Genomic DNA, 26,676 nt, shown 5'->3' with positions numbered 1-26,676 from the left:
TCCCCACATCCGCGCCAGCTCTGCTGGCCTGGGGGGGCCGCGGGCTGGCCCCCCGCTCGCCAAGAACAATAGCTCCTTGTTCCAGCCCGGCTCTGTCCTCTCCTGCCGGGCTGCAAACACCTCCCCGGGCAAATGCTCTTGGCCACTCTCACCTCTATGTCTCTCTCGCTGTTTCCCAGCTCCCTCCTGACAAATCCCCACTCCTGATCGCTTCTCCTCCCCGCGGGTCCATATTAAGCTACATTCTCCTTTCAGCTGGGTGGAAAACAGCAGTAATAACCATGTGGAGAGAGCCGTGCCCCCCACCTCCACTTCCCTCCCACTTTGGGGTTCAAGTTTCATTTCAGCAAAAAAGCTTCCCCCGCCTCCAATTTCTTCCCCCAAACCGAGTCGCTGTCGTCTCGTCTGATCTCGGCAGGGGCCGTATGGATGCTCAGCTCCTCCTGGTTCAGGATCTGCTGCCAATCTGGACCTCGCAAACTGGTTCTCATACAGCTCCCGCCTAGCACCTCCCTCTCGGCATTTGTTGTCCCTCCTCAGCCACCCAGCCTCAGCTTGCTCCCTGTGCCACCCTGCTCTCTGTCATCCAGTTCCCTGCCATCCTGCTCCCATGTCATCCTGCTCCTTGCCACCCTGCTCCCTGCCACTCTTCATGACATCTTGCTCCAATGTCATCATGCTCCTTGCCACCCTTCTATGTCATCCTGCTCCCTGTGACCCTGCTCCCTGCCACTCTGTTTACCTCCAATCCTGCTACCCTGCTTCCCTGCTCCTCTCTCCCTGCCACCCTGCTCTTTGCTACCCTTCTGCCTTCAACCCCACTCCCCATTGCCCTTCTCCACTGTCACCCTGCTCCCATGGCACTGGACCCACAATGCTCAAGGTGCCACATTCCCCTTCTGCCCCTGCTCCTGGCCAGGCAGATCCATCCCAAACTGAGCCACTGAGTCTGCTGGGCAAGACTTATTCCTGACCAATTCCCAGGAGCCAGTGGGCTGGCAGCCGGCAGGGAGTGGAGCAGCTTTCCTCCTTCCTGCAGCTGAGGAGCTCATCTCCCTTGCCCAAGGCCTCCATCCTCCTCCAGATATTTTAGGCCCAGGTTTTGGGAGGAATGTTCAGGCGCTGAGCCCAAGGCGAGGAGCTGAAGTCAGCAGGAGGCGAAGAGCAAAGAGCGAAGAGCAAAGAGCCAGTGTGGGGCTGGGGCCCTGGCGGCAGTGGTGAGAGTGGAGTGGGGGTGGGATGGGGTGAGATGGGAAGGGGTGGACTGGGGTTGAATGGAGTGGGATAGATGGGATGGGGATGAGGATGGGGATAGGATGGGGTTAGATGGGATGGGGTGAGGTGGAGTGTTAGGCTAATGATTGGACTCAATGATCTTACAGGCCTGGTCCAGTCTGTGCAGTTCTATGATTCTGTAGGTAGGATGGGATGGAACAGGACAGAACAGGATGGAACAGGTCGGAATGGGATGGAATGGGATGCTTCTGCTCCTCCACCTGCAGCTGATTTAGCAGCAGGAAGGGCAGAGGTTGGAGCTGGCAGATGCCAGAACTGCTTTGCTCTCCCTCCAAGAGGATCAATACCACATTTCACCTCTCCCTGGTCTCTCTCTGCATCATGCCAGGCGAGGCGGCATTAGCTCTCACCTTCCAGCATGCTTGCGTGGGGTGGGCTTCAGCATGGGGAGGGGGGTCTCTGCTGCTTCCTGTCCCCGTCCCCTTCTCCAAGGAGAAGGCTTTTTCACCAAGGAGGCATGTTCCCTGCCAGCACCTGACAGACCCACCTGTGTGTCTTAGCTACTCACACCAGCCCTATCCTTGTGCACCAATTGTCACCAAAGCCTGTCCACACATCAAACCCTGATTGCAACCAGCCTGTGCACCAAACCCTGCCTGTGCACCAAACCTTTCCTGTGCCCTGTCAGCCCACCAAACCCTGCTCCAAATCTTGCCTATGCACCAAACCCTGTCCATGCACCAAACCCTGCCTGTACCTTGCCAGCATGCCAAACCCTGCCCATAAGCAGACCATGCACCAAACCCTGTCCATGCACCAAACCCTTTCTGTGCCCTGCCCGCACACCAAACCCTGCCCACGCACATGCCAACATCCCCCACTAACCCTTCCCCTGCCTCCCCACACCCTGCTGAGCCTGTACCCCAAAGCCAAGCCCTCCTTGGTCCGTCCACCACAGCCCTGCCCCATGGCAGCTCACCACACCTGGCAGGCCAGCTCGGGGGGCGCAGCAGGAGTCCCTGGCGTGGCGGCACAACACCCGCCCTTGTCACGGCCTCGCTGGCACGCAGGCGTCCTACGTGCTCCAACGTGTGAGCCCCCGGGGCTGCGTTCCTGCCTGGGCCAGAACTGTCCCCACCGGGCAGCCGCTTTGCAGGCATGTTCCTTCCCAGCACGTCCCTCCCTCCTTCCCCTCCGTATCCAGCTTCCCTCGGCCGGCGTAAAGGGGGGAGCCGAAGGATTTTAATGAGCTCCCCGGAGGCACTGCTCTGCACCCCCCTCCCTGCTCCTTTCCCGCCTCTTCCCGCGCCCGGGAACCATTGCTCTGAAACACAACCCTCGGTGGCAAAGCCTGGAAAAAAACCACAGGGCACATTTCTCCCCCCCCCCCCTTCTTCTTCTTCTTTCCCTCCTCGCCTCCCCCAGCTTTTTGCTCTCCTGCCGATGCCAAAGACCCAGCCGGGCTCTTGTGCTTTCACTCGCAGCTGCAGCTGCCGATTTTCGCTGTAAGCCCTTGTGCCTAGAAGGCCCAGAGCGAGGGATTCTGGGACGCGGTGATTGAAGACAGCACCAGCGCGGAGACCATTGCTCAGACTTTCCCTGTCTGTCGCCCCAACGCTCAACCCACAGAGAGGGAGGGAGGGAGGGAAAAAAAAAAAAGGGGAAAAAAAAAGGAAAGAAAGAAAGAAAGAAAGAAAGAAAGAAAGAAAGAAAGAAAGAAAGAAAGAAAGAAAGAAAGAAAGAAAGAAAGAAAGAAAGAAAGAAAGAAAGAAAGAAAGAAAGAAAGAAAGAAAGAAAGAAAGAAAGAAAGAAAGAAAGAAAGAAAGAAAGAAAGAAAGAAAGAAAGAAAGAAAGAAAGAAAGAAAGAAAGAAAGAAATGGAGAGAAAGAGAAAAAAAAAGAAGAAGAAAAAAAAACAACCAACAAACCACTGGCCTGGCGCTGGCCCCTTCCCACCCACGCAGAGCCACATGCTCCCCGCTGCCACAGCAGCCAGCACCCCACAGCCTTCACCCGGCTCCAGGGTGCTCCTAGCCCCACGACATGCCAGTGAACTCCCAGCTGCTTCACTGTGCAACACCAGATCCCGCCGTCAGCACACTGGATCCCTCTCGTCATGCTGGATCCCTCTCACGACACCGGATCCCTTCCACCACACAGCTTTACAAGCTCCCAGCGGGCACCCCAGCAGCTCCCTGTTTGTTTCCCCTCTGTTACTGCAACGCGAAAAGAAAGATCTCGCAGCTCTCGAGTCTCTGTGCGTGGCGCAGGGCAAATCCTGGGGGTGGGTTCAAGGGGAGGCGTCACCGCGCACCACCACGGGTCCTTGTGCCAAGCTGAAGTGCTCAGCCGCGGTGGTGGGTTCGTGGGGATGCACTCCGGAGCCAAGCACCACCCTCCAGGTACAGGGCGCCCCGAGGGAGGGGGTCTCCGGCACACTGGGTGTCCAGGTGTGCCTGGGGAAAGTCCCGTGGGCTCAAAGTCCTGCCTTCTGGCACCCACACCAGGCTGAATCACCGCTCAGTGTGCCCCTGAGGCACAGCAGGAACAGCTCCATCCCGGAGAGGCGGACGGACGCGCGGTCGGGAGCAGAGGGACGGCGCTGTGAGCCCACAGACCCCCGTGTCGGCGAGCAAAGGGGGGCGGCCAAGCAGCTCCCGTCTAGCCAAACCCTCGCTCCCAGGCAGCGCCGCCAGCTCCCCGAGGGGCGCTCCGCACCGCGCGGCACATCCCAGCCACGAAGTTTGGCGGCCAGCAGGGCTGGGGGGGGGACGGCGGCCGGGGGACACAGACACACATCTGCGACGCACTCAGAGGCCATCCCGCATCCGGGCAGCCCGGCCGCAGCCCAGCATCCAGCTGGCCAGCCCCGGGGGGGAGCCCTGCCCTATCGCCAGGCAAAAAATCCCCCCCTTATCCCTCCCGCTCCCCCCCACCACGAGCCCGGAAGAAGGAAGCAGCCCTCCCCAGCGCTGCCCTGTTTACCAGGAGCTGGTTCCAAGCACTCGGGAGAATAGCAGGAGCATTTCAAGGCCCTGTTTCCACTCGGCTGACACACACTATTTATAGAACCCACAATTCTCCCAGAGCTTTCCTCGGGATCTCAGCAGAAATAGCCTGCCCCGGGTCTCTGCTGCCTCCTCTAAGGAGGCCAGGCCAGCTCCAGCCCCCCCAGGCTTGCCGTAACCTTCCACAGCCTTCCATCGCTTCTCCACCGCCGGCCGCCCCGCTCCCGATATGTCCTTGGCTATCCCGTCCTCGCCGCGGTGCCAACCCCTTCGTGCCAACCCTTCGCCTCTTCCCCACACCCTTCGCTCCCCCCTCCACCCAAACCCCAACCATCTCCGCCTCCTGCCCGGTCGGTTACCGGCGGGCACGCGGTGGCTCCGGCGGGCGCGCGGTGGCTCCGTCCAGCGTCCGCTCGCCGGACAGCGGAGGGAGGGAACTGGACTGTGGCTGACTGGGGTGTGTTAGAGAAGGGAGGGGGTGGGAAGAGGCCAGCACCTCCCGCCTGACTGCATCGGAGCGCGGCGGAGCCCCGGGGGACTCGCACCGGGGATGGAGTTGGCCTATTCAGGTTACAGAGACATGGCAGAGCGGAATTTGGCGCCGCGCCATCCCTTCTCCAGCCCCCCCTTCTCCCCTCCTCTCCCCCCCCTTCTCTCCTCCTCTTCCCCACCACCACCACCACCACCACCACCCTCCCCTGCAAATTCCTCAGCCCAGCAGGAGAAGCCAGTGTAAGGGGACACCTGGGGGGGCAAGGGAAGGGGAGGAAAGAGGAGGCCAGGGGTGGATAGGGGTGCCCCGATTTGGACCACGCGCCCCCACTGGCCGGGTCGCAAGCGAGAGGGCAGGATCCCTGCCCGCCGCGCCGGGGGCTCGCTTCTGCTCTCTTGTCACGCCAGGATAAATCTGGAGCGACTCCACCGAGCGCCCGAGCTCCCGACGGCACACAATGAGCTCAGCCGTGGCTCTCGGTGGCTCTGCTGGGCACCACGGACCGAAGGGCTGGACACACAAGGCCACCTGGTCGTAGCCAAGGCCATGATGTCCACCCCCCAACACACAAACAAGCAAGGACCAGGGTGTCACCACCTGCCCCAGCCTTGGGGAAACCAAACACATCATCCAGGGGTGGGCAGAGGGTCCAGCGTTAGTGTGACCCCACGGGGAGACTCCAGACCCCGCCAAAGGCACCAGTCCCCTGCAGTCCCCGTCGCCATGCAAGCACCGGGGGGGGGGGGGGGGGGGGGGGGATTTAAATCAGCTGATCGATAAAAACAAATCAGAAGGGGAATGGCAGGCACCAAAGTGACAACCGCTCGCCGAGCACCACCATGCAACTTCGCCAGCGGGGCTGGGGTGAGACCCCCTCCCCAGCCTTACAACCCATCACCACCACCCCCGCCGCCACCACCCGCGGCTGCGCCCCACGGCCCAGCCCGCTGCTCCCCCCGGGGCTCAGCTGCAAGGGATGATTGAGGGGAGGGATGCTGTGCCCCGGGGGGGTCCCCCACGTTCCCCCCGAGACGCTGTTGACACGCTGGGCTCCAGCACGGCCTCTGCCTTCTAGTGGAGAGAGCTGCTCTGACAGCTGTCACTCACTGCTCACAGCCGGGGCGGGGGGGACAGGGACACACTGGGGATAGTGGAGCGGGGGGGGGGACGACACACAGACACTGGGGGAGGCGACAGAACTCACGGTGCTCACAGCTCTTCCCCGGTCGGGGGCTCGCCCCGGGCCCCCTCTCCCCACCCAAGTGCCATTAAACTCCGGCAATTTGGCACCAACTCGCCGCGCAACTTCAGCGGAGGGGACGAGGGGGGGGACATAACACACACATACACGACAGACACTCAACACACGCCGCCCCCTTCCCCCCCCCCCCCACTTCCCCATGCTCTGCCCCAAGGGGGTGTCCCCTGTGTCCTCCCCCCGCTTCCTCCCCGCCTTCCCAGTCCCACACACAAAGGCGGGGGTGTGTGTGGGGGATCCCCGGGTTTTACTCACCCACCAGCTGCTGCTGCCTTCCGAACCCCCCGGAGCTCGGCCGCCCGGGGAGGCTCCTGCCGTCCGGCTGAGCTACCTCCTGAGCGGGAGTCCCGAAGCCCTCGGCACCGTTCGCCACCTTCAACGAAAGCATTTCCAGCGCCTCCTGCTCACATTCTCCCCAAGGCAACTCCGCTCCTTGCCAGCCCCCCCCTCCTCCTTCTCCTCCGTCCTTTGCCTGCTCTTTTCCTTCTTCCCTCTCCAACCTCCCCCCCCACAACCCTCGGTGTGATTTTTTTTCCGTATTTTTCCCACTCTCCTTTCTATCTTCCCCCCCCCCCAATTTTTTTGCCTTTTATTTTTCCTCCCCCCCTCCCCTAGCGTCCCCCCCCTTCGCCTCTCACACACACACACAAAAGGCAGCGGAGCGGGAGGCGGAGGGGAACCGACCTCCCCTCTGCGCCTCCGCCGCTCGCCGCCTGCGGAAAGCAAAGAAAAGACACAGCGCAGCAGAGCCCTGGCTTACTGCTGCCTCCCCCCTTCCTCCTCCTCCTCCTCCTCTCCTCCTCCTCCTCCTCCTCCTCCTCCTCCTCTCTCTCCTCCTCCTCCTCCCTCCTCCTCCTCCTCCTCCACCACCACCACCACCTCCTCCCTCCTCTCTCTTGCCTTCTGCCGCTCCCGGCTTTGTGGGGGCTGGGATTTAAAAAGAAAAATAAAATAATAAAATAAAATAAAAAGATGAAATGGTGGTGGGGTTGGGGATGGGGGAGGAAGAAAAAAGAAGTGGAGCCGGCGGTGAGACGCGCCCTGCCCCTCTCTCTCTCCTCTTCCCCTTCTCCCTTCAACACCCGGGGACCGCGGCTCTGCTTGTGCTCCGCTGTCAGCGGCACGAACAGCATCCGGCACCCCGGGGAGCCGTGCAGCACCGCCGGGGCATGCCGGGCCTTGTAGTCCTTCCCTTTTTACCCCCCCCCCCCTTCTTTTTCTTTCCCACCTCTCCACACCCCCTTTCCTTCTTTTCTCCTCCCTGGTGATGCGCAAACGGGTGCGCAGCCGTTGCGCGCTCCTTTTGAGGGGGGAGGCACCCCGGGGGTGGGAGGAACACCAGAGGTGGTTCCCCCCGCGGGATGCCCTTCCCTCGGCTCCCCCCTGCCCCGCTGAGGGTTGGTAGAGTGTGGACAACCCCTTTTAAAATTAATTTTCCAGCCCTGGAAACTTCCCCGCTGCTTGGAAACACCCTGCTGCGCCCGCTCCTCCCGCTGCGCCCGCTGCGCCCGCTGCTCCGCCTGCGCCTGGCTGCGTCCCAGAAGGAGACGGCGAGAGGTGAGCGAACTCCCTCGGGACAACAAGAAGATGCCCCCTCCTCTGCACACACACCTTGAGCTCTCCATGGTCTCCTCGTGGAGCATCTCCTCAGCATCTTCTTCAGAAGTCCCCGCCGGTGTTAAGTGTTGGTGGAGCTGGGTTAGAGACAAGCTAATTAAAGCAGATGATGCTGGAGATGTTTGTTGTGACACCGTGGGACTGTGAGTGACGAGGGAAGGGTTAAACTCCAGGGAATTGGGAATATTGCTTGGCTGCTAATAACACGTGAGTCATCCGTGGAATAACACCACGGGTGCAGGGAGAGACTCAGCATCTGGCTGCTGCAGCCTCTCCTGCCTGCTGCAGGTTGGGGTTGGATGAGTGCTTCTGGATCAGCAGGCAGCGAGAAGCAAATCCACACCCAGGAGACAGGCTGGGCAGCCCCGGGGTTGCCACTGGGTTGCCTGATGAAAGGCCCAGTTTGGTGCTGGCCGTGGTTTGCATTTGGGTTTGGTGCTCCAGAAGCCTCACAGAGTTTCTTGTGTACAGCTGTCAAGTTGAAAGTTGTTTTCCATCTGGGATCTACTGTACTCTAAAGCCTACCAGCTCCATCCCCGTCATTCTGTGCACCCCAGTGGGACGGACCAGGGACTGGGTAGAGCCCGCACAACCTGGGCGGTCATGGAGCTCCAGAACGAGCTGGGCTGCAAGGGACTTTAAAGGTCATCTAGTTTCAAGCCCTTGCCATGGGCGGGGACACCTCCCACTCGCCCAGGTTGCTCAAAGCTTTGTCAAGACTGGTTTTAAACACTTCCCAAGGGATGAGGCATCCACAGCTTCCCTGGGCAGATAAGAATGGGGAGAGGCTTGCTCCGCGGTGTGGAGAGGAGGCCTGGGCTGCAGCCCGGTCAGCAGAGGAATCTGCACACGCAGACAGGATCGCTGCAGTCACTGGTGGCTGAGTGAGCAACTTTGCAGCCTTCCTCGTCCCCTCGCCCTGAATGTCAGCTTTGAATTTTCTTGCTATTTTTAGGGACAGTTTAAAAAAGAGAAAAACAAACAAACAAAAAACTTCAACGAACCCCCAAGGAGGATCCCTCCCTTCTCATCTTGCAGGGCTCAGCACCCTCTGAGTATTGCAGGGCTGAGCAGGGGGCAGCAGCACAGGACATGGGGCAGTCTTGGCATGGGCAGGGAGAGGAGGAGGTCATGCAGAAAAAATCCCCAACCCCAAAGCACCAAACTCTGCAAGCAAAATGGGTTGGAATGTAAAAGATGTATTAATTTAATCCGAAGCATTAAGAGGTCCTGCATTAATCAAAGAGATGCTTAAAGCTGTCAAAGTCCTTTGTCAGGTCTGAAGAACATCTCTGGAGTTATCATAAAATATAGATCCTAGCCTGGCAGGGAGCCCTGGACAGGGCTGGGACCGAGGACGAGGAGCAAAAAGAGACCCTTTATAGCAGGTTCCCTTGCAGAGAAGCACCCACCCAGCCCTGCCAGGCTCCTGTGGGTGCCCAGCATCCCCACACTGAGCCGAGGCCCTTGCAGTTCACCCTTCATGTCCCCAAGTCTGAGCTGGTCCACCCTTCAAGTTAGGTTTGTGCTATAAGGTTGTTCCCACGGGATTTGGAGGGGCATATGGCTTTGGGAGTGGGGTTCCCCCTCCTCACCCTCCAGTTCAGAGAACTGAGGGTGGGCACCGGTGGCTCCTGGTCGTGGCAGAGGACACTGGGGCAAAGGAACTGCGCCTGCACTATCCGTGTCGCCGTTCCACAGGTGCTCAGCCTCGTCGGCTTCTCTTTTTACCAGGGGAGGTGAGTGACGGAAGCAGGTCCCCAGGGCCACCTGGGGCACCCAGGGCACCCTGTCCCCTCTCCCAGGCAAGTGCTGTGTCAGCAGCGCTGGCGTGGACTTACGCTACCATCTAGCGGCTGCTTTTGCCCAGCCGCGGCCGCCGCTGTCCCCACTGCTCAGACCCTGTCTCCGCTCCGTGCTGGCGGCTGCCCAGGGACCCCAACACTCCCCTCCGCCTCCCCAGACCTGGAACGCGAAGGCCTCACTCCCCATCACCGAGATAGAGCCAAGGAAGGACCCGTCTGGGTTTGTCCCCCAAGAGCTCGGCTTGTCGCAGCTGGGTGGTGCTGGCAGACGGTACCCCAAAGGTCACCAGCTGCTTGGGGTGGGAGTGGGGCGTTTGGAGGTGCTGCGGGGTGCTGCAGGGAGGAGCTGAGGTGGACGGGCATGAGGGTGGAGAGGGAGAAGGCAAGATGTAGTGCTTCAGCGGGATGCAGGAGCTGCCTTTGTGGGGAGCATGGTCCAGAGACCCCGACCGGGTCTGGGGGGACCCTGCCCCTTCGGTGTCTTCAGAGGACTGGGACCAGACAGACTTTTCCCCGATGAATGGAGCTGAGCACAAGACCCTCATCCGTCCTGGTATTCCAGCCCCGGAGTAGCAGCAAACCCATCCCAGATCTCTCCCCTGTGCAGTCATTTCCGAGCAGTCCCTGCCCCGGGCAGAGGAAGGCTCCCGCGGAGCCTCCTCCCCAGCCGCCTGTGTCCTCTTCGCGACCCCAATGTCCCCACGTCTCGCTTCGCCCAGGAAGGCTCCATCCCCAGCTCCTGCTGCTCCCTGCTTGCTGCTGTAGCTGCTCCGTGGCTCTTCCCAAACACTGATTGTTTTCCCGGGGAAAAAAGTGTCCTCCCCCGGTGACTGATGGGCGACTGCAGATAAACCTCTCCATGCCTCAGTTTCCCCTTCAGGGACACACTCCCTGCAGGCCTGGACCCGCAGACCCGAGCCTAGCCGAGCTCAAAACCACATTTTTGGCCACCTTCCACTGTTGTCTGGCCACAGTCGCCGTGGGGACCCAGCTCCGAGCCATGGCCTGGGAGCTCCGAGGGCTCTGCCAGCCCCTGTGGGGCTTGCACCAAAGGGGACCTCCCTCCCTGGGCCTGTTTTGGGTGGAGATGGTTATGAAGGTGACACAGCTCCCAGAAGCAGCTCTAGGTGGGGGGAACCTCCCCAGGGAGGGTGCCAGTGCCATGGCTCCCCTGTGCCAGGGTCTGCAGTGCCAGCCATCTGCAGAGATATCACACCTGCTTCCACCGTGCACTTGGCACCGGGTGGGCATGCTCACAGACCCCCCACCTGCGAGCTCCTGCCTGGATCAAGGTTGGCACAACACGAAAAGAGCAGCCAGTCAGAGCAGATCTGCGTGGGCTGGGCAGGGTTTGCAGGCAGGAGCTGGGATGTGTGCCATGGGGGCACTGTGGGGATGGCAGCCCTGGGAGCATGGAGGGGACCTGATGCCGCAGCCTGGTGCTGGATTCGGCCCTCGGCCACAGGCAGGGAGAGGGCAAGGGAGGTGGCACTGAGCTCCAGAGGATGCTGCAGGCAGGGCTCGGCTCTGCGGCGCTGCCTGCGATACTGCAAGGACCGGGCAGCTGGAAGGGAAGGGACTAGAACCCCCTCCCCCGCCCAGGGCTGGACGCTGAGCTTTGACCCCCCCTACCTCTGCTCCCGCGGCTCTGCTCTCTCAGAGCAGCCAATCCAAGCTCTGCAGCAAAGCTCAGCCCTGCAGCATCTGTTTTGAGGGGGGGGGTCCAGCCTCTGGCCACAGCACTCCTGGCTGGGGACACCCCAGGGTGGGCCCTGCCCTGGGCTGTGGGGAGTCGGGGGAGACTCTGCAGAGGGTGACCCCAGGAGTGGACGGGTGGCTGTGCCCCTGCCCCCAGCAGCCCTCCCTCCATCCCTGGTCGATGCAGCCCAACATTAACATAAAATCGATGCCCCCTCCCCTGCCCAGCCTGCGGTCACCCCAGGGCAAAACCTTTAACCCTTTTGCTCCTGCTGCAGGGCACTCATGGTGGGAGAGGAGGGGAGAGCAGGACGGAGGTCAGGGTCAGAGTCCCTCCTGTCAGGATCCCTCCCTTCAGCCTCTTAACACAGGTCGCTGCAGGCCTGGGTCCCACTCTCTGTCCCCAAGACCTCTCACACTTGTGGCAGCAAAAGGGCTGGGGTGAGATGCCCAGGCACTGGCAGAGTAGTGTTCCAGTGATGTGGCCAACTCCACCGAGTTCCTCAGGGCACCACTAGCACAAACCCTCAGCCTTGACCCCCTCCTGCCAGCAGCACCACTGGGCGCTGGGGCCATGGGAGATGGCATTGTCTCCAGTCAGGAATCTGGGCAGGATCTGGCCCAGGCTGTAGAGAGGTGAAAGCAGAGCATTAGGAAGGTGGCAGGGGGTGCCCACACCACCAGCCTGCCCCTCCATACCAGGCCAGGCCTCACATTTCCATTTTTAAGTGATTTGGTTTTTGCCTGGAAGGGGCTTGCCAGGCTGGCAGCCAGGTAGAGCCAAGGGCTGATCCTGCTCACGTCTGCAGGAGCAGGTCTCCAGGCTGGCAGAGCCTGGGCCCAGCACACCAGGGTCCATTCCTGGCTGGAGGAGCTGCCTGAGGGCACGGCAAAGGTGCTGCTAAGCCTTCCTCCCTGCCCACACCCAGCTGTTTCCTCCTCACCCACCTCCACCTCCCAGCCCTCTTCTTTCCCTGGGTGCCCAGCCTTGGGCATGGCATGGTGGCACATCTCCAATCCCAAAAACACCAAGGAGAGTGATGGCAGCACTGTGGTGCCCATGGGGGACCTTGAGTCCCCTTGGCCCCACATGCCCCCATGCCCCTGGGTGCCCAGCCCCAGGCATGGGGCAGCCAGAGCCGGTGGCTGCAATCTGGCAGTGGGGCTTTGGCCGCTGTGCTCCTCGCCTCGGCTGGCAGTGCCATGCAATCTGCTCTCCTAGCCTGCCCCCACCCCAGCACCGGGCAGCGTGCCATGCTGCCCAGCCAAGCCTGGCCAGGGGCCTGGCTCTTTCTGGAGGGATTTTTCCCTGGGACTGGGGGAAAAATATGTGTGTGGGGGGTGACCACACCCAGCTGTGCTGCCCTGCGCTGTGCCAAGAGAGGGTTGGCAGCTCTGGGAGCAGCTGGAGTGAAGCAGGAGTTCAGGAGGTGGCACGTCCCGGAGAGCGCTGGCATGCCCCCTGGCCCGCTGGTATTGGCCCTGTATCCCCCTCCTCACCTGTCGGAGGCCTCCCCCCCTGCAGCCCTCCTGAGCCAGCTCCCCCTTCCCACCGGTGCTGCGGAATTCATTAGCTGGCCGCAGCTGGGCCCTGCTGGGGAGGCAAAGCTGCGAGGAAGATTAACTCCTTCCTCCCCCTGCTCCAAGCGCAGGACCCCCCCAGACCCACACACTGTTCCCCCGGACAGGGATATTTCCCCCCCTCGCTAATTAAACCCAGGCTGCTGCCTCATTAACGCAGAAGCCTGGGAACAACGAGAGGGACCCCCCTGCTCCATGGGGATGCTGGGGGCAGGCTGAGGGCCGGGGAGGGCTCTTCTCTGCGTCTGGCCCGCTCAGGCTGCCACTGTCTGTGCCCTGGGTCTGACGGGGGGGGATCCAACCTGGGAGCCCTTCTGGGTGGGGATGAATGAAGATTTGTCCCCCCATTTCTCCCCCTCTGCCCTATGTCTGTCGCCACTGGGGCAGCCTCTCTGCGTGGGGGGGCAGAAGGAGCCAGACTCCCCCTTCACGTTAGGAGGTTTTATTTCTATTTACAGACCAAACCACACAGCACAGATCTGCCCCCCCAGCGCTCCCCCACGGCCACGGGGGGCTCCCAGCCACAAGCAGCAGGGCTGGGGTCAAGCCTGGCACTATAGACACCTCCCACCCCCAAGAAAGGGGGTGCCTAAGGTGGGGCAGGGTGGCACCCCCACAGCACCCCTCAGTGCCATGGCATTCACATTGTGCCCTGAGTCCCCCTCCAGCCCCCATTAGTGCTTGCCACAGGGCTCTGAGCCAACCTCCAGCCGGGAACCCCCAGCGAATGCAAGGGAGGTGACCCCATCCTGTGCCACTTCCCTGCCCCACGTGAGGCAGCAGGAACCCCCCCCTCAGGGCAGGGCTGCCCCACCCTACTCTGCCCCCTCACCGGGACCTCCTGTACCCCCCAGGACTCCTTGTTCCCCCCCCCCGCCAGCTCAAGCAGAGGTTTGTGGTGTCAGGATTTGGCCCTGCTGTTAGGAGAGGAAATAAGGAGGGGGGGGACAGGAAAAGGGGGATGAAGGACCCCCCCCCAGAGCCTTGGGGGTCCTTGGAGTCTGAGGTTGCTGGGAGGGGCAAAAATCTTAGAGATATAAAAGTGAGGGAGCAGGGGGAGGAGGTTGAGAGGATCTTCCCCAAGCCAGAGCCAGGATTTGGATGGCTGAACCCCTCAAGAAGTTTGGGTTGGCACAGGGACCCCCCACAGACCCACCCCAAGGCTTCTGCTGCTGTGAGGTAGGGGTGTCGGAGGGGGCACAGGGGGTACCCACCTCCCGCCCCCAGCCAAAAGCACTGCCCTGGTTCAGAGCTGGGTGTGAAGGCAAGGATGGAGAGGGGGCTCGAGATCGGGGGGGACACAGCTTTGTCCCCTCTCTGAGTTCAAAGCCCTTGTGCAAAGCCCTCGAGCACCCCCGAGAGGCGCCGGGGGGGCACAGTCACAGAGGGCATCACTCCCCAGGCACGAAAGGGGAGGCCTGCCTGGGGGCAGGGAGGGTCACTGGTTGTCCCCAGGCTGGTACTGGGGCTCGGTGGCAGTGAAGTAGTCCTCGAGGAAGGCCTGGAGGTACTCGAAGGTTGGGCGCTCCTCGGGCTCGCGCCGCCAGCACTGCACCATGGCCTCGTGCAGCGAGGGCGGGCAGCTGCCAGGGCACTGCATGCGGTACCCACGCTCCACCTGCTCCAGTACCTCGCGGTTGTTCATCCCTGCATGACGAGGAACCCCCCTCGGGATGAGCCGAGGAGGGGAAACTGAGGCACAGCAGCTTAACGCTGGTCTCTCTGGTAGGGAAACTGAGGCACAGGGCAAACCTGTGCCCAAGGCAGCACCCTGCTGCCCAGCCCAAGGGTGCCCACTATACCTGGGTAGGGGACTCGGCCTTTGGTCACCAGCTCGGTCAGGAGGATGCCAAAGGACCAAACGTCTGACTTGATGGTGAACTTGCCAAAGAGCGCAGCCTCCGGCGCCGTCCACTTGATGGGGAACTTGGCACCTGCAAGGGCAGGCCATGGCCAGGGCACTCTGTGGCACCTGCACCTGAGGTACCCCCTCCTGGAGCACCCAGCACCCAAGGTACTCTCCACTTAGAGCACCCAGTCCCTCGGACATCCTGCACTGGGGTCACCTTGCACTTGGGGCACCTATCACCATCTGGGACAGCTCTCCCCTGGGACACCCATCAGCCAGGGCACCCATCACCCAGGGTATCCACCCCTGAGGTACCCATCAGCAGAGCATCCTTCGCTCAGAGTATCTGTCCCCCAGGGCACGCATCCCCTGGGGGTCATTCCAGGATACCCATCCCCTGGCATGGCCATCACCTGGGGTAGCCAGCCCCGGAGCACCTGTCAGCTGGGTGCCTGTGCCCAGCGCAGGGCACCCCGGCAGGCTGGCTCACCCTGGCGCGCCGTGTACTCGTTGTCCTCGATCAGGCGGGCCAGGCCGAAGTCGGCGATCTTGCAGACCAGGTTGTCCCCCACCAGGATGTTGGCAGCGCGCAGGTCCCGGTGGATGTAGTTCATCCGCTCGATGTAGGCCATGCCCGCCGCCACCTGGGCGTGGGGGGGAGGCAGTGAGGACCCCCCCAGATGCACCCCCACCCTGTGTCAGCCTCCCCAGTACCTGGGCAGCCATGTCCACCAGCTGGGGCAGCTTCAGGTAGCGCCCATCCCCGTCCTTCAGGAAATCCAGCAGGCTGCCTGTGGGCACAGGGTGCCACTCCATGTGCCCGTGAGCCAGCCATGACCACCCCAGGCTGCCCTCTGGCGGCTCCAGCCCTGGGGCCGGCTCCCTGCCCACCCAAGGGTGCAGCTTTCAGAAGAGCTGGGGGATGCCCCGGGCAGTGCCACTCACTCACCCTGGCTCATGAACTCGGTGACGATGTAGATCGGCTCCTCCGACACCACGGCGTAGAGCTGCACCAGCTTGTCATGCCGCAGCCGCTTCATGATCTGAGCCTCCTCCAGGAAGGCCTCAGGGGACATCGTGCCAGGCTTCAGCGTCTTCACTGCCACCTTTGTGGTGCCGTTCCATGTCCCTGGGGTGAGGACAGAGGCTCACCAAGAGCTCCACAGGACAGGCAGCCCTGGCAGGGCTGCAACAGAGGGGCGAGAGGGTGCATGCTCGGGTGGGTGGGTGGATGGATGGATGAGTGGGTGGGTGGGTGAGCGGGTGGGTGAAGGAGCAAGAGATCAGGGCACGGCAAGGCAGGGCCACGAAACCCCAAAGCCCACCCAAGACAAGGAGTCCTCACCCCATGGCATGGGGACAAGGCTCTCAGGAGCTCATCTCCTAACACCAACCTTCCCCCATTCCCCATCCCTCCATAGGGCAGTCTGTGCCAAGCTGCCATCTCCCCCACAGCACTGGGTACCCCCTGGCATCCCATGGCACCACCTGCCAGGGCAGGACCTGACTACAGAAGGACAAGGAAGCTGGGGAAGGGTCTGGAGAACAGGACTGGGGAGGAGCAGCTGAGGCAGCTGGGGAGGTTCAGGCTGGGGAGGAGGAGGCCGAGGGAGACCTCATTGCTCTCTGCAGCTCCCCAAGAGGAGGCTGCAGCCAGTGGCAGTTGGGCTCTGCTCCCTAGTCTCAGGTGATAGAAATGGCCTGGAGTTGTGCTGGGAAGGGTTAGGTTGCAGATGAAGAAAAATTCCTTTGCAGCCAGAGCAGTCAGGGACTGGAACAGCCTACCAGGGAGGTGGTGAAGTGCCCATCCCTGGAGGTGGTCGTGGCACCCGGGCATGCGTTCCAGTGGCCGCGGTGGTGTTGGGTTGGAGGTTGAACTCAGTGACCTCAGAGGCCTCTTCCAGCCCAAGCAGTTCTACCACTCTGTCTCTGTGCTCCTGTCCCCTGTGGCCCCAGCCCAGCAGGCTGGACCAGCCTTACCCATCCACACGTCTCCGAAACATCCCATGCCGAGCTTCCTGTCCAGGCTGACAGACTCCCGAGCTATCTCCCAGGCATCCTTAGCTAGGCCCAGGGGCTGGGGCTTCATGGCAGGGCAGGGGTGGGTGAGCAGAGAGCACAACCCATCGTTGTACTCTGCAGGAGGCAGGCAGGGAGCAGGGGGTGTGATGAGGTGCATGCAGCATGCAGATGACAAGTGGGGGGAGCACAGGGTGCTGGAGGAAGAGGATGATGAGGAGGAACCCCCTGGCCTGGCTTCGTCTCCTGCTTGTGCTCCCATCTGAAAGGCGTAGGCTGGTGCCCAGTGGCACCTTGGGGTGCCTGCTGTGACCCCAGAGCAGGATGTGGCACATCACTGGTTTGGCAGGGACAAAGTCTTCACTGAACAGGTGGCCAGGCACTGGACCAGGCTGCCCAGGGAGGGATTGGAGTGCCCATCCCTGGAGGTGCTCAAGCAACCTGTGCCCATGGCCCTTGGAACAGGGCTTGGTGGCCATGGGGCACTGGGCTGGTGGTTGGACCAAATGATGTCAAAGGTCTTTTCCAGCCAATGCAATTCCATGACTGTTTCTCCATGCTACAAACTGGTGCCACTCAGCTCTCTCTTGGAAGGGTGCCAGGCCTGGGGGTGCCCACTCTGCCCCCTCCACCGCTCCCCTGGCTTGCCCACCAGGCCCTACCCATCCACACTTCCCCGAACTGCCCGTTGCCCAGCTTCTTGAGGAGCTGCAGGGACTCTCGGGGGATCTCCCACATGTCCTTGGTTTTGACCGAGAGGTCTGCCAGCTTGGGCGTCCCTTTGTGGCAAGGCACGGCCAGGCGGCAGCACAGCCCTGCTGCCCGCTCTGCAGCACCGGGGGGAGGGGGGCTGGCATCAGTCCGGGCATGGGCTGTGCCACCACCACTCCTCTGTCGCCCCCCCAGCACTCTGGGCATCACCAAGGCTCTGTGTGCTCCACTCACCCCCGACGCTCCCACGTATAAATGGGAGGTGCCCACTCCACCTTCACCAGGGATGGCCTCGCACCCCCTCAAGCTGGGCCAAACCCCATAGTACCCCTCAGGCTGTGCCTAGGGAGCCGCTGATGCCCACCCAGACCCAGTGGCTTTATCTTCTCCACAGAGGCCAGGTGCTCCCTGCACCGATAACACAGAAGGGAGGGGACCCTGAGGAGGTACTCCATGCCACCACCAAAGAACCCTCCCCTGCTCCAGTCAAACCCAGTTAACCCAGTCAGAGGGTCTCCTGGGCTCTCCCTACCCCTCCCCATTGCCCCTCGCCCCCCCCCCTCCCCGGTGCCCCCTCCTCTCCCCCAGCCCATGGCACCTATGTAGTGCTGGACCAGCTGCTGCACGGTGTCGAACTGCGCCCGGGTGGTGATGTAGTAGCCGCCGCTGTCCAGCTTCCGCACCTTGTAGTGCTTCACGTGGTCCCCCTTGGCCTCGTCCCAGTCCCGGATGGACAGGGAGTAGGCACCTGTGTGGGCATGTGAGTCAGGAAGGGTCGGGGGGATGCGGGGTGCAGCCTGCCAGTGTGCCCTTGCCCGTGCCCACACCTTTGGTGGTCTCACTCTCCCGGATCAGGAAGGTGCCCCTGCAGTTGCCGTGGCACAGCAGCTGCCGCTCCGCATCCTTGCGCCCGATCTTCCCGAAGTACCACCTGCCGCGGGGCTGGGCTCAGCACTGGGGGGCACGACCGAGGGCGCCCACGGGCACCCTCTGCCAGGGCACCCACTGGGACCCCACACCAGGGCACCCAGGAGGACCCTGTGCCAGCTCCACAGCACTGCCAGGGCTCACCAGGGGGGCCAACGCAGAGAGGGTCAGGGTCAGAGTCCCTCTCCACCCCTCCAGCCCCCCACTCACTCTTCTGCCTGGATGGAGTCCACAGGGGCCACGTAGTTGCTGGGGATGTAGCCTGTGGCACCCGAGCTCAGCGACCTGGCCTCCCACCAGTCACCCTCCCTGGGCAAAGAGGGACAGGGGGTGAGGAGAACAGACAGGCAGACCTGGCTGCCCTGTGCCTGCTGTCCCCATGTACAGCACCCCCAGACTCTGCTCACCCCCACCACTGTGGGCACCCAAGCTTATGGCACAGTGGCCCTGGCTCTCCTGCAGGTACCCAGCATGGAGCTGAGACGAAGCTTGGGTGCCCAGAGTACTGTGGGGGGTACCCATGGTACAGAGGCAGTTCCCTGGGGCGGGTGTGAGGGGGCCGGGGCGGGGGGCTCACGTGTTGTTGATGATGTGGAATTTCTCCCCTTTCTGGAAGGTCAAATCATCTTCTGTCCGGGCCTCATAGGCATACAGGGCGACAAAAAGTGTCACCCCCCCGCCTGTGACACACAGAGGGGCCACAGTGAGCCCTCGGGTGCCTCACATGCCCCACAACGCCCCCCCAGCACCCAACCCCCCCTGACCTGTGATGCCTCCACTCCGCATCTGCAGGGTGCTGGTGCTGAACCCCGCCGGGGCCGGAGCCGAGGGCAGCGCCGCGGGGCCATGGAAGTTGTTGAAGTCAGGGATGCAGGTGAAGATGGTGCCCGGCTGCGTGGGGTCAGGGTCGTACTGGGAAGTGAGGGGCTGGGGGGGACCCACCTCACCCCCCACCTGCCCTTTGCTGGACACCTTCTCTTTGCAGTGCACGCAGCCCATCCTGGGCACAGCCTGTGGGATGGAGGCAGCCTGAGCCCCACACAGCTGTGTGCCCACACAGCCCCAGCTACAGGTGCTGGGGTCTCTCTGCCCACCCACCCCAGCTCCAGGATAAGCCTGGCCTTGCCATTTCCTGGCATAGCAAGCTGGGTGCCTGGGCTGTGACATGGGGACATCAAGGTCCCAATGGCACTGTCACCCACAGGAGCCAGGCTGTGCTGCCCATGGGACCCTGAGAACTCCCCACACTCCCACCCATGGTGACCCCACTCACTGCAGTGGCTCCTTGGGTCACTTCAGCTGCTCCATGTCACCTTGGGGAAGAGAAGAGGCACCCTGTGGGCATCAGGGAGGGCATCAGGGAGAGGACAAGCACACTGTGGCACCCCTGCCAGGGGCTGCAGCATCTCTCCAAGGACTCAAACCCTCCTGCCATGGACTAAGGCCCCTCTGCATGGGCTGAACCATCCCTCCAAGAGCTGAGCCATCCCTCCGATGCCTGCAACAGCCCAGGCAGGCTGCGACACCCCTGCAGGAGCTCAGGCAGCGCTGCAGAGGCTGAAACCACATCCGTGAGCGGCTTTTTCTCCCACTATGTCCCCCCCAGACCAATCACCTCCCTCCGAGGGGAACGTGTCCCTCGGCTCCTCCGCAGCAGGAGGGGGCCAGGCGGGGTGGAAAGGAGCCCTCGAAGCGTTCCCCTGCTCCGGGCAGCGGCTGCCCCAGCCCAGGACGAGTCCTGCTCGCTCCGCTGCGGTCGTGGCCGCGGTTTTCCGGCCAGCACCGCGCTCGGCAGCGAAGGTGCCGCGGAGGGGGAGGAGATCAGACCTCTCCTGCAAGGAGACTTTTCTGTCCCCAGCTCTGTCATCTCTGCTGGGTGCTGGCCGCACCAGTTTGCCCAGCTTGGACTGGGCAGAGCTTTGCAGCGAAGGGCTGCGCGGCAAGAGGGCAGAGCTTGCCCCGACTGCAGCCCGGGAGGGGAGGGAGGGCAGCCGTGCCCCGACCCTGAGCAGCGCAGGGAGGGCAGAGGCCCAGGGTATGGAGAGGATGAGAGATTTCGGGCGGGTTTCCCCCGTCCTGGTCTCTGATTCTCTTTCCTCTCTCTTGGTGGGGGCTAGAAAGGGCCCAGCTCTGCCCCTTCCACCCTGGCTTTCAACACCAGCAGTGTGGCAAGGCCGTGGCCGTTGCAGGCGTTGCCAAATGTGAGAAGGCTCTGGCCGGGGGTTGTGGTTTTGCTGGCTGTAAAGGGCTGAGTCCCCAGCTCCAGAACCCTGTCCCCTGTGGGTGGGAATCTCCTGCCCTGCTACTGGAATCTTGCTCAGGAGCTTCCCACTTTGTGCAATGTCTGTGCTGAGTGCAGGGGCTGCAGGCAGGGAGGGGGCAGGTGTGGAACCTCTGCTAGGAGAGGACAAGCCCAAACCAGCAGCGAACCCCAGGATGGTTTGGGTTGGATGAGACCTTTAAGATCAGTGAGTCAACCAACAGTGCCAGAGCACCACCAACCCATGGCCCTCAGCACACCTCCACGGCTTCGAAAGCCCTCCTGGGATGGGGACTCCAACAACTCCCTGGGCAGCCTGGTTCAGGACTTGGCAAATACCCTCAGGAAGAAATTGCTCCTCGTGGCCAACCTGAACCTGCCCTGGTGCCACTCGAGGCCATTTCCTCTTCTCCTGTCACTTGTTCCTTGGGAGCAGAGCCCAACCTCCACCTGGCTGCAGCCTCCTCTCAGGGAGCAATGAGGTCTCCCTCAGCCTCCTCTTCTGCAGGCCGACCCCCCCCAGCTCCCTCAGCTGCTCCTCCAGGTCCTTCTTGCAGTGAGGGGCCCAAAACTGACCCCAGGAATTGCAATGTGGCCTCAGCAATGCCCGTGCCAGGGGCACAATGCCTGCCCTGCTCCTGCTGTCACACTACTGCAGACTGAAGCCAGGATGCAGTGCCATGGGGTTTAACTGCTCATGCCATGCCCAGCACCACACAGCAGCCTGGCACCTATGCTGTGCCTTCTCTAGGCACGCTCAAAACTCCTGAGCTGGTCTCTTCCACCTCCCAGCTGGGCAGAATGACAAAAAAACTGTCCCCTTGTGTGTCTGGTGGCCTCATGCTGGTGTCTGGCCCCAGCTTTGCCGAGAAGGAGCAGATGGCAGCCGAGCCCTTCCCACACCAGCTCCACCAGTGCAGCGCCCAGCCAGGCTGCCAGCTCCTGCCCCACGCTGAGCCCTGGCCAACTTGTCACCCCCACCACTGCCCCTGCCCCCGGGCATGGTGGAGGGGGGCAGCCACATCCCAGCCACCATCCATCTGCTCCTGCCTCCACCTGGGACATGAGGCAACTTCACCCTCATCCCCAGCTCTGAGCTGGGCCAGGATGTCATAGTACCCACCAGCATCATCCTGCATGGCACCACCCTGTGCCCATTCGCTGACTCCACTCCCCTCTTTGGAATAATAGGGTGGAAGGATCAGACTCTGGGGAGTGGCACTGCACAAAGACATCCTGGGGCTTCTAGGGGACACCCATTGCACAGCCAAAGTGGCAATTGCCAAGTGAGTCCCCAGCAGCCAGGAGTGGCACAGATCCTTGGGGAGTGTGTGGGTGGCAGAGGGGCAGCTGCCACAGGAACCAGGTCTGCATCTACACCACGGGAGGAGGAAGCAGAAGGAGCTCGGTGGGGGAGGAGGAAGAGGATGGTGCTGCAGCCACCGCGGAGAACCTCTGGGCTGACAGGATCCCAGACCCCGGGGACAGTGGCAGTTGCAGAAGCCAGACAGGGACCTGAGCAGTGGCTGCAGCTCTCTGGTACCCCAGTGACATCCCTGCCCTTCACTTGTAGCCCTGAAACCCAGGGGCTGCCACCACTCTGCACAGCCCCCACGGGGGAGCTGTGTCCCCACTCTGTGCCCAGCGGCACCCCCAGACCTGGGGAGGGGACAGGAGGGCACATCTTGCCTCTCTTGCCTGGCATGGTGCAGGTGGCATCATGTTCCTTCTCCTACCCTGCTGTCCCTAGCTCTGTGACACTGAGCCAGAGCCCTGCACTAGGAGCCTGCTACTGCTCCAGATCCCCAGGGCACACCCTGAAGCTCCTGACGTAGATTTGCATCCCCTGGCCCAGCTCAGCTCTGGTGGGAGCAGGTTCCCTGGGGACAGACTGGGAGGAGGGATGGGGAGGGTCTTGCTGTGACCCACACCACAAGCTCTCGGCTGAGATGAGTCCACCAGGACTATGGATCTGGGTGACAGCCATGGAAGAGTCCCCTGAGAGTGGGTGTCCAGGGGCTGGGGCATAGAGAGGGCTGGCAGTGCCAGCTCTGTCTATTGGCAAGGTGGTGGTGACACAGTGCTATTCCCAGGGACTTGCCAGTGGCAATGGCAGCAGGGATAGAATCACAGAACCAGTCAGGGTTGGAAGGGACCACAAGGATCATCCATCTCCAACCCCCTGCCATGCCCAGGGACACCCTACCCTAGAGCAGGCTGCACACAGCCTCAGCCAGCCTGGCCTTAAACACCTCCAGCCATGGGGCCTCAACCACCTCCCTGGGCAACCCCTGCCAGCCTCTCACCACTCTCCTGCTCAACAACTTCCTCCTCACCTCCAGCCTCACTCTCCCCACCTCCAGCTTTGCTCCATCCCACCCCCCACCCCCCCCTCGCCCCCGGCACTGCCTGACAGCCTCAAAAGTCCTTCCCCAGATTCCTTGTAGCCCCCTCAGGATACATAAGGGTCACAACGAGGTCCCCTCGGAGCCTTCTCCTCTGCAGACTGCACAGCCCCAAGTGCCTCAGCCTCTCCTCACAGCAGAGCAGCTCCAGCCCTCTGCTCATCCTCCTGGCCCTTCTCTGGACACCTCTCTTGTCCCAGGGGCTCCAGCACTGGGTGCAGTACTCCAGGTAAGGTCTCAGCAGAGGGTGCAGAGGGGCAGGATTGCTTCCCTTGCCCTGCTGCCCACACTGCTCTGGCTGCAGCCCAGGCTCTGCTCGCTCTCTGGGCTCAAGAGCAACACTGACAGCTCACATTGAGCTTCTCCTCCACCAGCACCCCCAAGTCCCTCTCCTCAGGGCTGCTTTCAAGCCAGGCACCTCCCAGCCTACATTGGTGCTTGAGATACTCCTTCTCCTGCCTGCCTGTGAGCAGGATGGGGTTCAAAGGGGACTGAACCTCCCCCCAGAGCAATTGTGCTCTGTGTGGGCATAGTCAGCGCTTGCTTGGTATCATCCTTATGCCAGCCCCAGGAGGTGGAAGGGCACTGGCTTAGCCCCTCCCAGTGTCCCAGGCCAGGGTAGGAAGGACTCAACCACCACTCCCCAGGAAACTGCTCCCACAAGCCCACCCACCAGCGGCCCACCCCACAGCAGGGGATGAGCACATGGCAGAGGGTGACCCGTGGCGAGGGTGAGGGATGGCAGGGGGTGCCCCCTCGTCCCCCAGGCTGAGAGGGGCAGCAGAGCAGAGGCAGCCCTGCCCACCCCCCAGCGCGCAGCCCGGGGCAGGATTTCCGCTGGAAGAGAAGCAATTCCCGGATCCGAGGGGCTGCAGGGCCGGGGGGGCACACAATGTCCCGGGAGCAGATGGGCGGGCAGGGAATTGTGCAGGGCAGGAAACGGCGAGTTCCTGCCCCTCCTTGGGACACACCAAGGCCTGGGGACGAGGCAGAGCTGCGAGGAGCAGGGGGACTCCCCCCACAGCTGCCCCCCATCACTGCCTGGGGAAAGCTCAGCCCCTGGCATACCCCCGTGAGAACTCACTGGATTGCCATGGCCTGGACACCCGTGGCGGTGGGAGGAGTAGGTGTGTGTTCCTGTGCCCCCCACCCTGCTGTCGTCCCCCCCGCTGTCCCCCAGGGTGCCATGACCTGCCTACTCCCCAGCGTGGGGCCGAGGTAGGGTCTGTCTGGTAGCCCCCCGCTGAGTAGTGCTGGGAGGGGGAGCTGGAGCCCCCCCAGCCCTGCCCACGCTGTGACCCCCCAAGTGTGCTGCCCTTCTGCTGCTCCCCAGGACAGGCAGAATGGGGGTCTCCTGCTCCCCCCCAGCTCCGATTCATTGTAGGGGCTCCAGGTGGGAGCAGTGGGGGGAGGGCAGCAGCCCCCCAGCAGCTTCCCACCACAGGCACGGGACCCTCCCCACAGCTCAGTGCCCCCACACAAAGCCACACACACACACGGCTGGGGGGGGGAAACAGCTCTCAGATGCCCCCAGAAACACATAGCAAAGAGATTGAGAGACCCCTCCCCAAACTGCAGAGAGTAGAGCCCCCCCACCCCCTCAACCCCCCAACCCAGTGCGTCCCAGTGCATCCCTCCTACCGTCAGCCCTCCGTCTCCGGCTGGCATGGACCCCGATCCCACGCTGCCCCCGCAGCTCCCAGCTGGGACCAGGCGCTGGGTGCCACCGCAGCACCCAGCGCTGGGGGCCGACGTGTGGAGGAGGAGGGCGGCAGGGCAGGGCGAGGCGTGCGGGGACAGAGGGGACAGCGGCGGTGGCTGTGCCGCTCCAGCTCCTTCGGCAGCTCTCGCACCGCCGGCAGAGAGCTTCCCCTCCCCGCCGCCCCCCCTTCCTCCCAGCGCTCCCAGCAATGGGGCATTGTACCAGCCAGCCCCGCGCTGGGCCGGCGGCGGGCACCGCTCCACTGGGCACATGGCTTGCCCAGGGACATGGCACGGGGGGACAAGATGGGATTGAGGGGTCCCATCACACGTTCGTGGAATTGGCATGGAGGGGCACAAGACTGCACTGTGGGGTCCCATCATACACTTGTGGACGTGCATGGGGGGCAGGCCCCACCACCTGGCCGTGGAGGTGGTACAGGAGGGACAGGATGGCATTGAGAGGTTCTATCACCTGCCTGTGGCTGGTCCATGTGGGGACATTGCATGGCATCAAGGGGTCCTACTGCCTGCCTGTGGAGGTGCAATGTGAGAGGGACAAATCTAACCATGGGCCCCTGGCATCGAGGAGTCCTATCCCATGCTCATGGAGGTGGCATATGGGCACACTGGGTGGCATCAAGAGATCCCAACTCCTGCCTGCGGAGGTGTAGTGGGACACACAAGTCTTGCCACCCGGCCATGGAAGTGGCATGGGGATGGCATCAGGAGGTCCCATCTGCCCATGGAGATGACAGTGGGGGGGTCAGGAATAAGGTGATTCTGACAGCAAAGCACAGGCAGCAGCCTGAGACACTTCCTCCCTGTGTGACCCCCCCCCCCCCAGCGCCCTGCCTGTGCTCCCAGCCCAGGGCCCTCGGACCCCCACCCTGCAGGGGGCACCCCAGGCTCTTGGCACGTGGCTGGCAACTCAAGGGGGTCTCAGGAGCGGTCCCTCCCTCCGAATCCCAGGTGTGGGGCAGCTGCCCCTGCAAGGCACAGCCCCCCCAGCTGGAAACACCTCATGCAGCTGCCCTGTGCCTGGTCCCACCCAGTGCCCAGCCCTCAGCCAGCCTCCCACTGCGCAGGGTGGTGGCAGCAGTGGCAGTGAGGGGCTGGGGATGTTTCGGTGTCTGTGTCCCCCTGCCCGTTTCTGGTTTGGGGCTGTGCCCCCGGGGGGGTGAGGGGTGCAGAGAGCAGGTGGAGGGCAGCAGCCACACTCCAGCCAGGAGCTGCCTGCACCCCAGCTTGGCCTCCCAAGCTCCCCACAGAGCCAGACCAGATTTGTGCTGTAGGATGGGGGTTGGGGTCCTCCCTCATCTCCCTGGAGCCTTCCTCCTCACCTGTGGTTAGCCCTCACAGGCTGACCTCTTTCCTGTGTTACAGTGAGCCTGGCCTCAGTGCTTCCTGTTCTCACAGCAGGGTCAGGGCTGGTGGAGGTTCTTTGTCCCGACGGGCATGGGGGACATGCCCCCCAGGCTGATGTCACACTCACCTCGTCACGCCCTGACTCACCCTGGCATCACAGCTGCCCTTTAATCCCAGTTTTGGGGGACCTCTCTGGGACTCACTGGGTGTGGGTGTCAGACCCTGCTGGGGATGGAACCAGCCCTACCAGTGACCCTTGAAGGGGACAGGGCACAGGAGGGACATGGGCCATGGGAAATGGGGTGGCTCAGCCCAGTGGGGTGCCCACATTTCCCTGTGCCACACAGGCAGCCCAGCCCTCCTTCCCTGCCCCCCTCAGCAGAGGGCTCCTACTGCTGCCGCTCTTAGGGCTTGGCATTTTAGTGGTGAGCTGCTGTGGGCACTGCCTCCTGCCCACCACCCTGGCATCAGAGCTGCCTGACAAAGAGCTCCCCGGTCCCAGGAGGGGTTACACAGGCCGAGGCACTCCATTGCCCTGGCAGGCTGGGGAGGTGCCGCATGGATCCATCCAGTCTGCCCCCTCCCACCGTGCTTCTCGTAGCTCCTCGGGATCCATCCCGCACCTCCCAGCTCCCTGCGGCAGCAGCGTTGCTCCATCTCCCTCTGCGGGCACCCTGCCGGGACCGAGCACCTCGGAGTGCCTGCCCAGTCTCCCCCACCCCCGCCAGGCACCACCCGGTG

The 26,676-nt window shown here is 62.7% G+C and overlaps 2 protein-coding genes across 9 annotated transcripts in view; both read right to left on the bottom strand.

Annotated features, from left to right (window-relative positions):
* Window positions 1-7,095, bottom strand: part of AHDC1 (AT-hook DNA binding motif containing 1) — a 54,787-nt gene extending 47,692 nt beyond the window's left edge. For 2 of the 6 annotated variants that reach the window (XM_064172765.1, XM_064172767.1), the window contains exon 1: window positions 153-2,079. In XM_064172765.1, the coding sequence (XP_064028835.1) occupies window positions 153-342 (190 nt within the window). In that variant the 5' untranslated portion in view covers window positions 343-2,079. Of the gene's footprint in view, window positions 1-152; window positions 2,080-4,602; window positions 4,657-6,249; window positions 6,497-6,642; window positions 6,666-6,894 lie in introns of those variants that run through there. The other 4 variants (XM_064172768.1, XM_064172769.1, XM_064172766.1 and 1 more) reach the window with 4 other exon arrangements.
* A 6,424-nt stretch (window positions 7,096-13,519) lies between these two features.
* Window positions 13,520-24,718, bottom strand: FGR (FGR proto-oncogene, Src family tyrosine kinase). Of its 3 annotated transcripts, XM_064172544.1 has the most exons (13): window positions 24,508-24,718; window positions 19,475-19,536; window positions 18,966-19,212; window positions 18,779-18,881; window positions 18,412-18,510; window positions 18,102-18,205; window positions 17,873-18,022; window positions 17,226-17,390; window positions 15,494-15,673; window positions 15,259-15,335; window positions 15,035-15,188; window positions 14,498-14,629; window positions 13,520-14,342 (listed from the first exon to the last, which is right to left on the bottom strand). In XM_064172544.1, exons 3-13 carry the CDS (start codon window positions 19,198-19,200, stop codon window positions 14,134-14,136), a joined length of 1,608 nt encoding a protein of 535 aa, XP_064028614.1. In that variant the 5' UTR covers window positions 19,201-19,212; window positions 19,475-19,536; window positions 24,508-24,718; the 3' UTR covers window positions 13,520-14,133. The 3 variants fall into 3 exon arrangements, with proteins under 3 accessions (XP_064028614.1, XP_064028612.1, XP_064028613.1); XM_064172542.1 differs by having other exon boundaries at window positions 15,035-15,335; XM_064172543.1 differs by having other exon boundaries at window positions 15,035-15,335; window positions 19,475-19,514.
* Window positions 24,719-26,676: the final 1,958 nt, after the last annotated feature.

The sequence above is a fragment of the Pogoniulus pusillus genome, chromosome 37, assembly GCF_015220805.1.
Source record: "Pogoniulus pusillus isolate bPogPus1 chromosome 37, bPogPus1.pri, whole genome shotgun sequence".
NCBI lineage: Eukaryota > Metazoa > Chordata > Aves > Piciformes > Lybiidae > Pogoniulus > Pogoniulus pusillus.
This window is presented reverse-complemented; position numbering and strand designations above follow the sequence as displayed.

Excerpts from the sequence above, each read along its gene's own strand:
- FGR (XM_064172542.1), bottom strand. The coding sequence starts at position 19,200 with ATGGGCTGCGTGCACTGCAAAGAGAAGGTGTCCAGCAAAGGGCAGGTG. Across the intron at positions 18,023-18,101 it reads GGAGAGTGAGACCACCAAAG|GTGCCTACTCCCTGTCCATC; the intron begins GTGTGGGCACGG and ends ATGCCCACACAG. Across the intron at positions 15,336-15,493 it reads CACCGAGTTCATGAGCCAGG|GCAGCCTGCTGGATTTCCTG; the intron begins GTGAGTGAGTGG and ends CTGTGCCCACAG.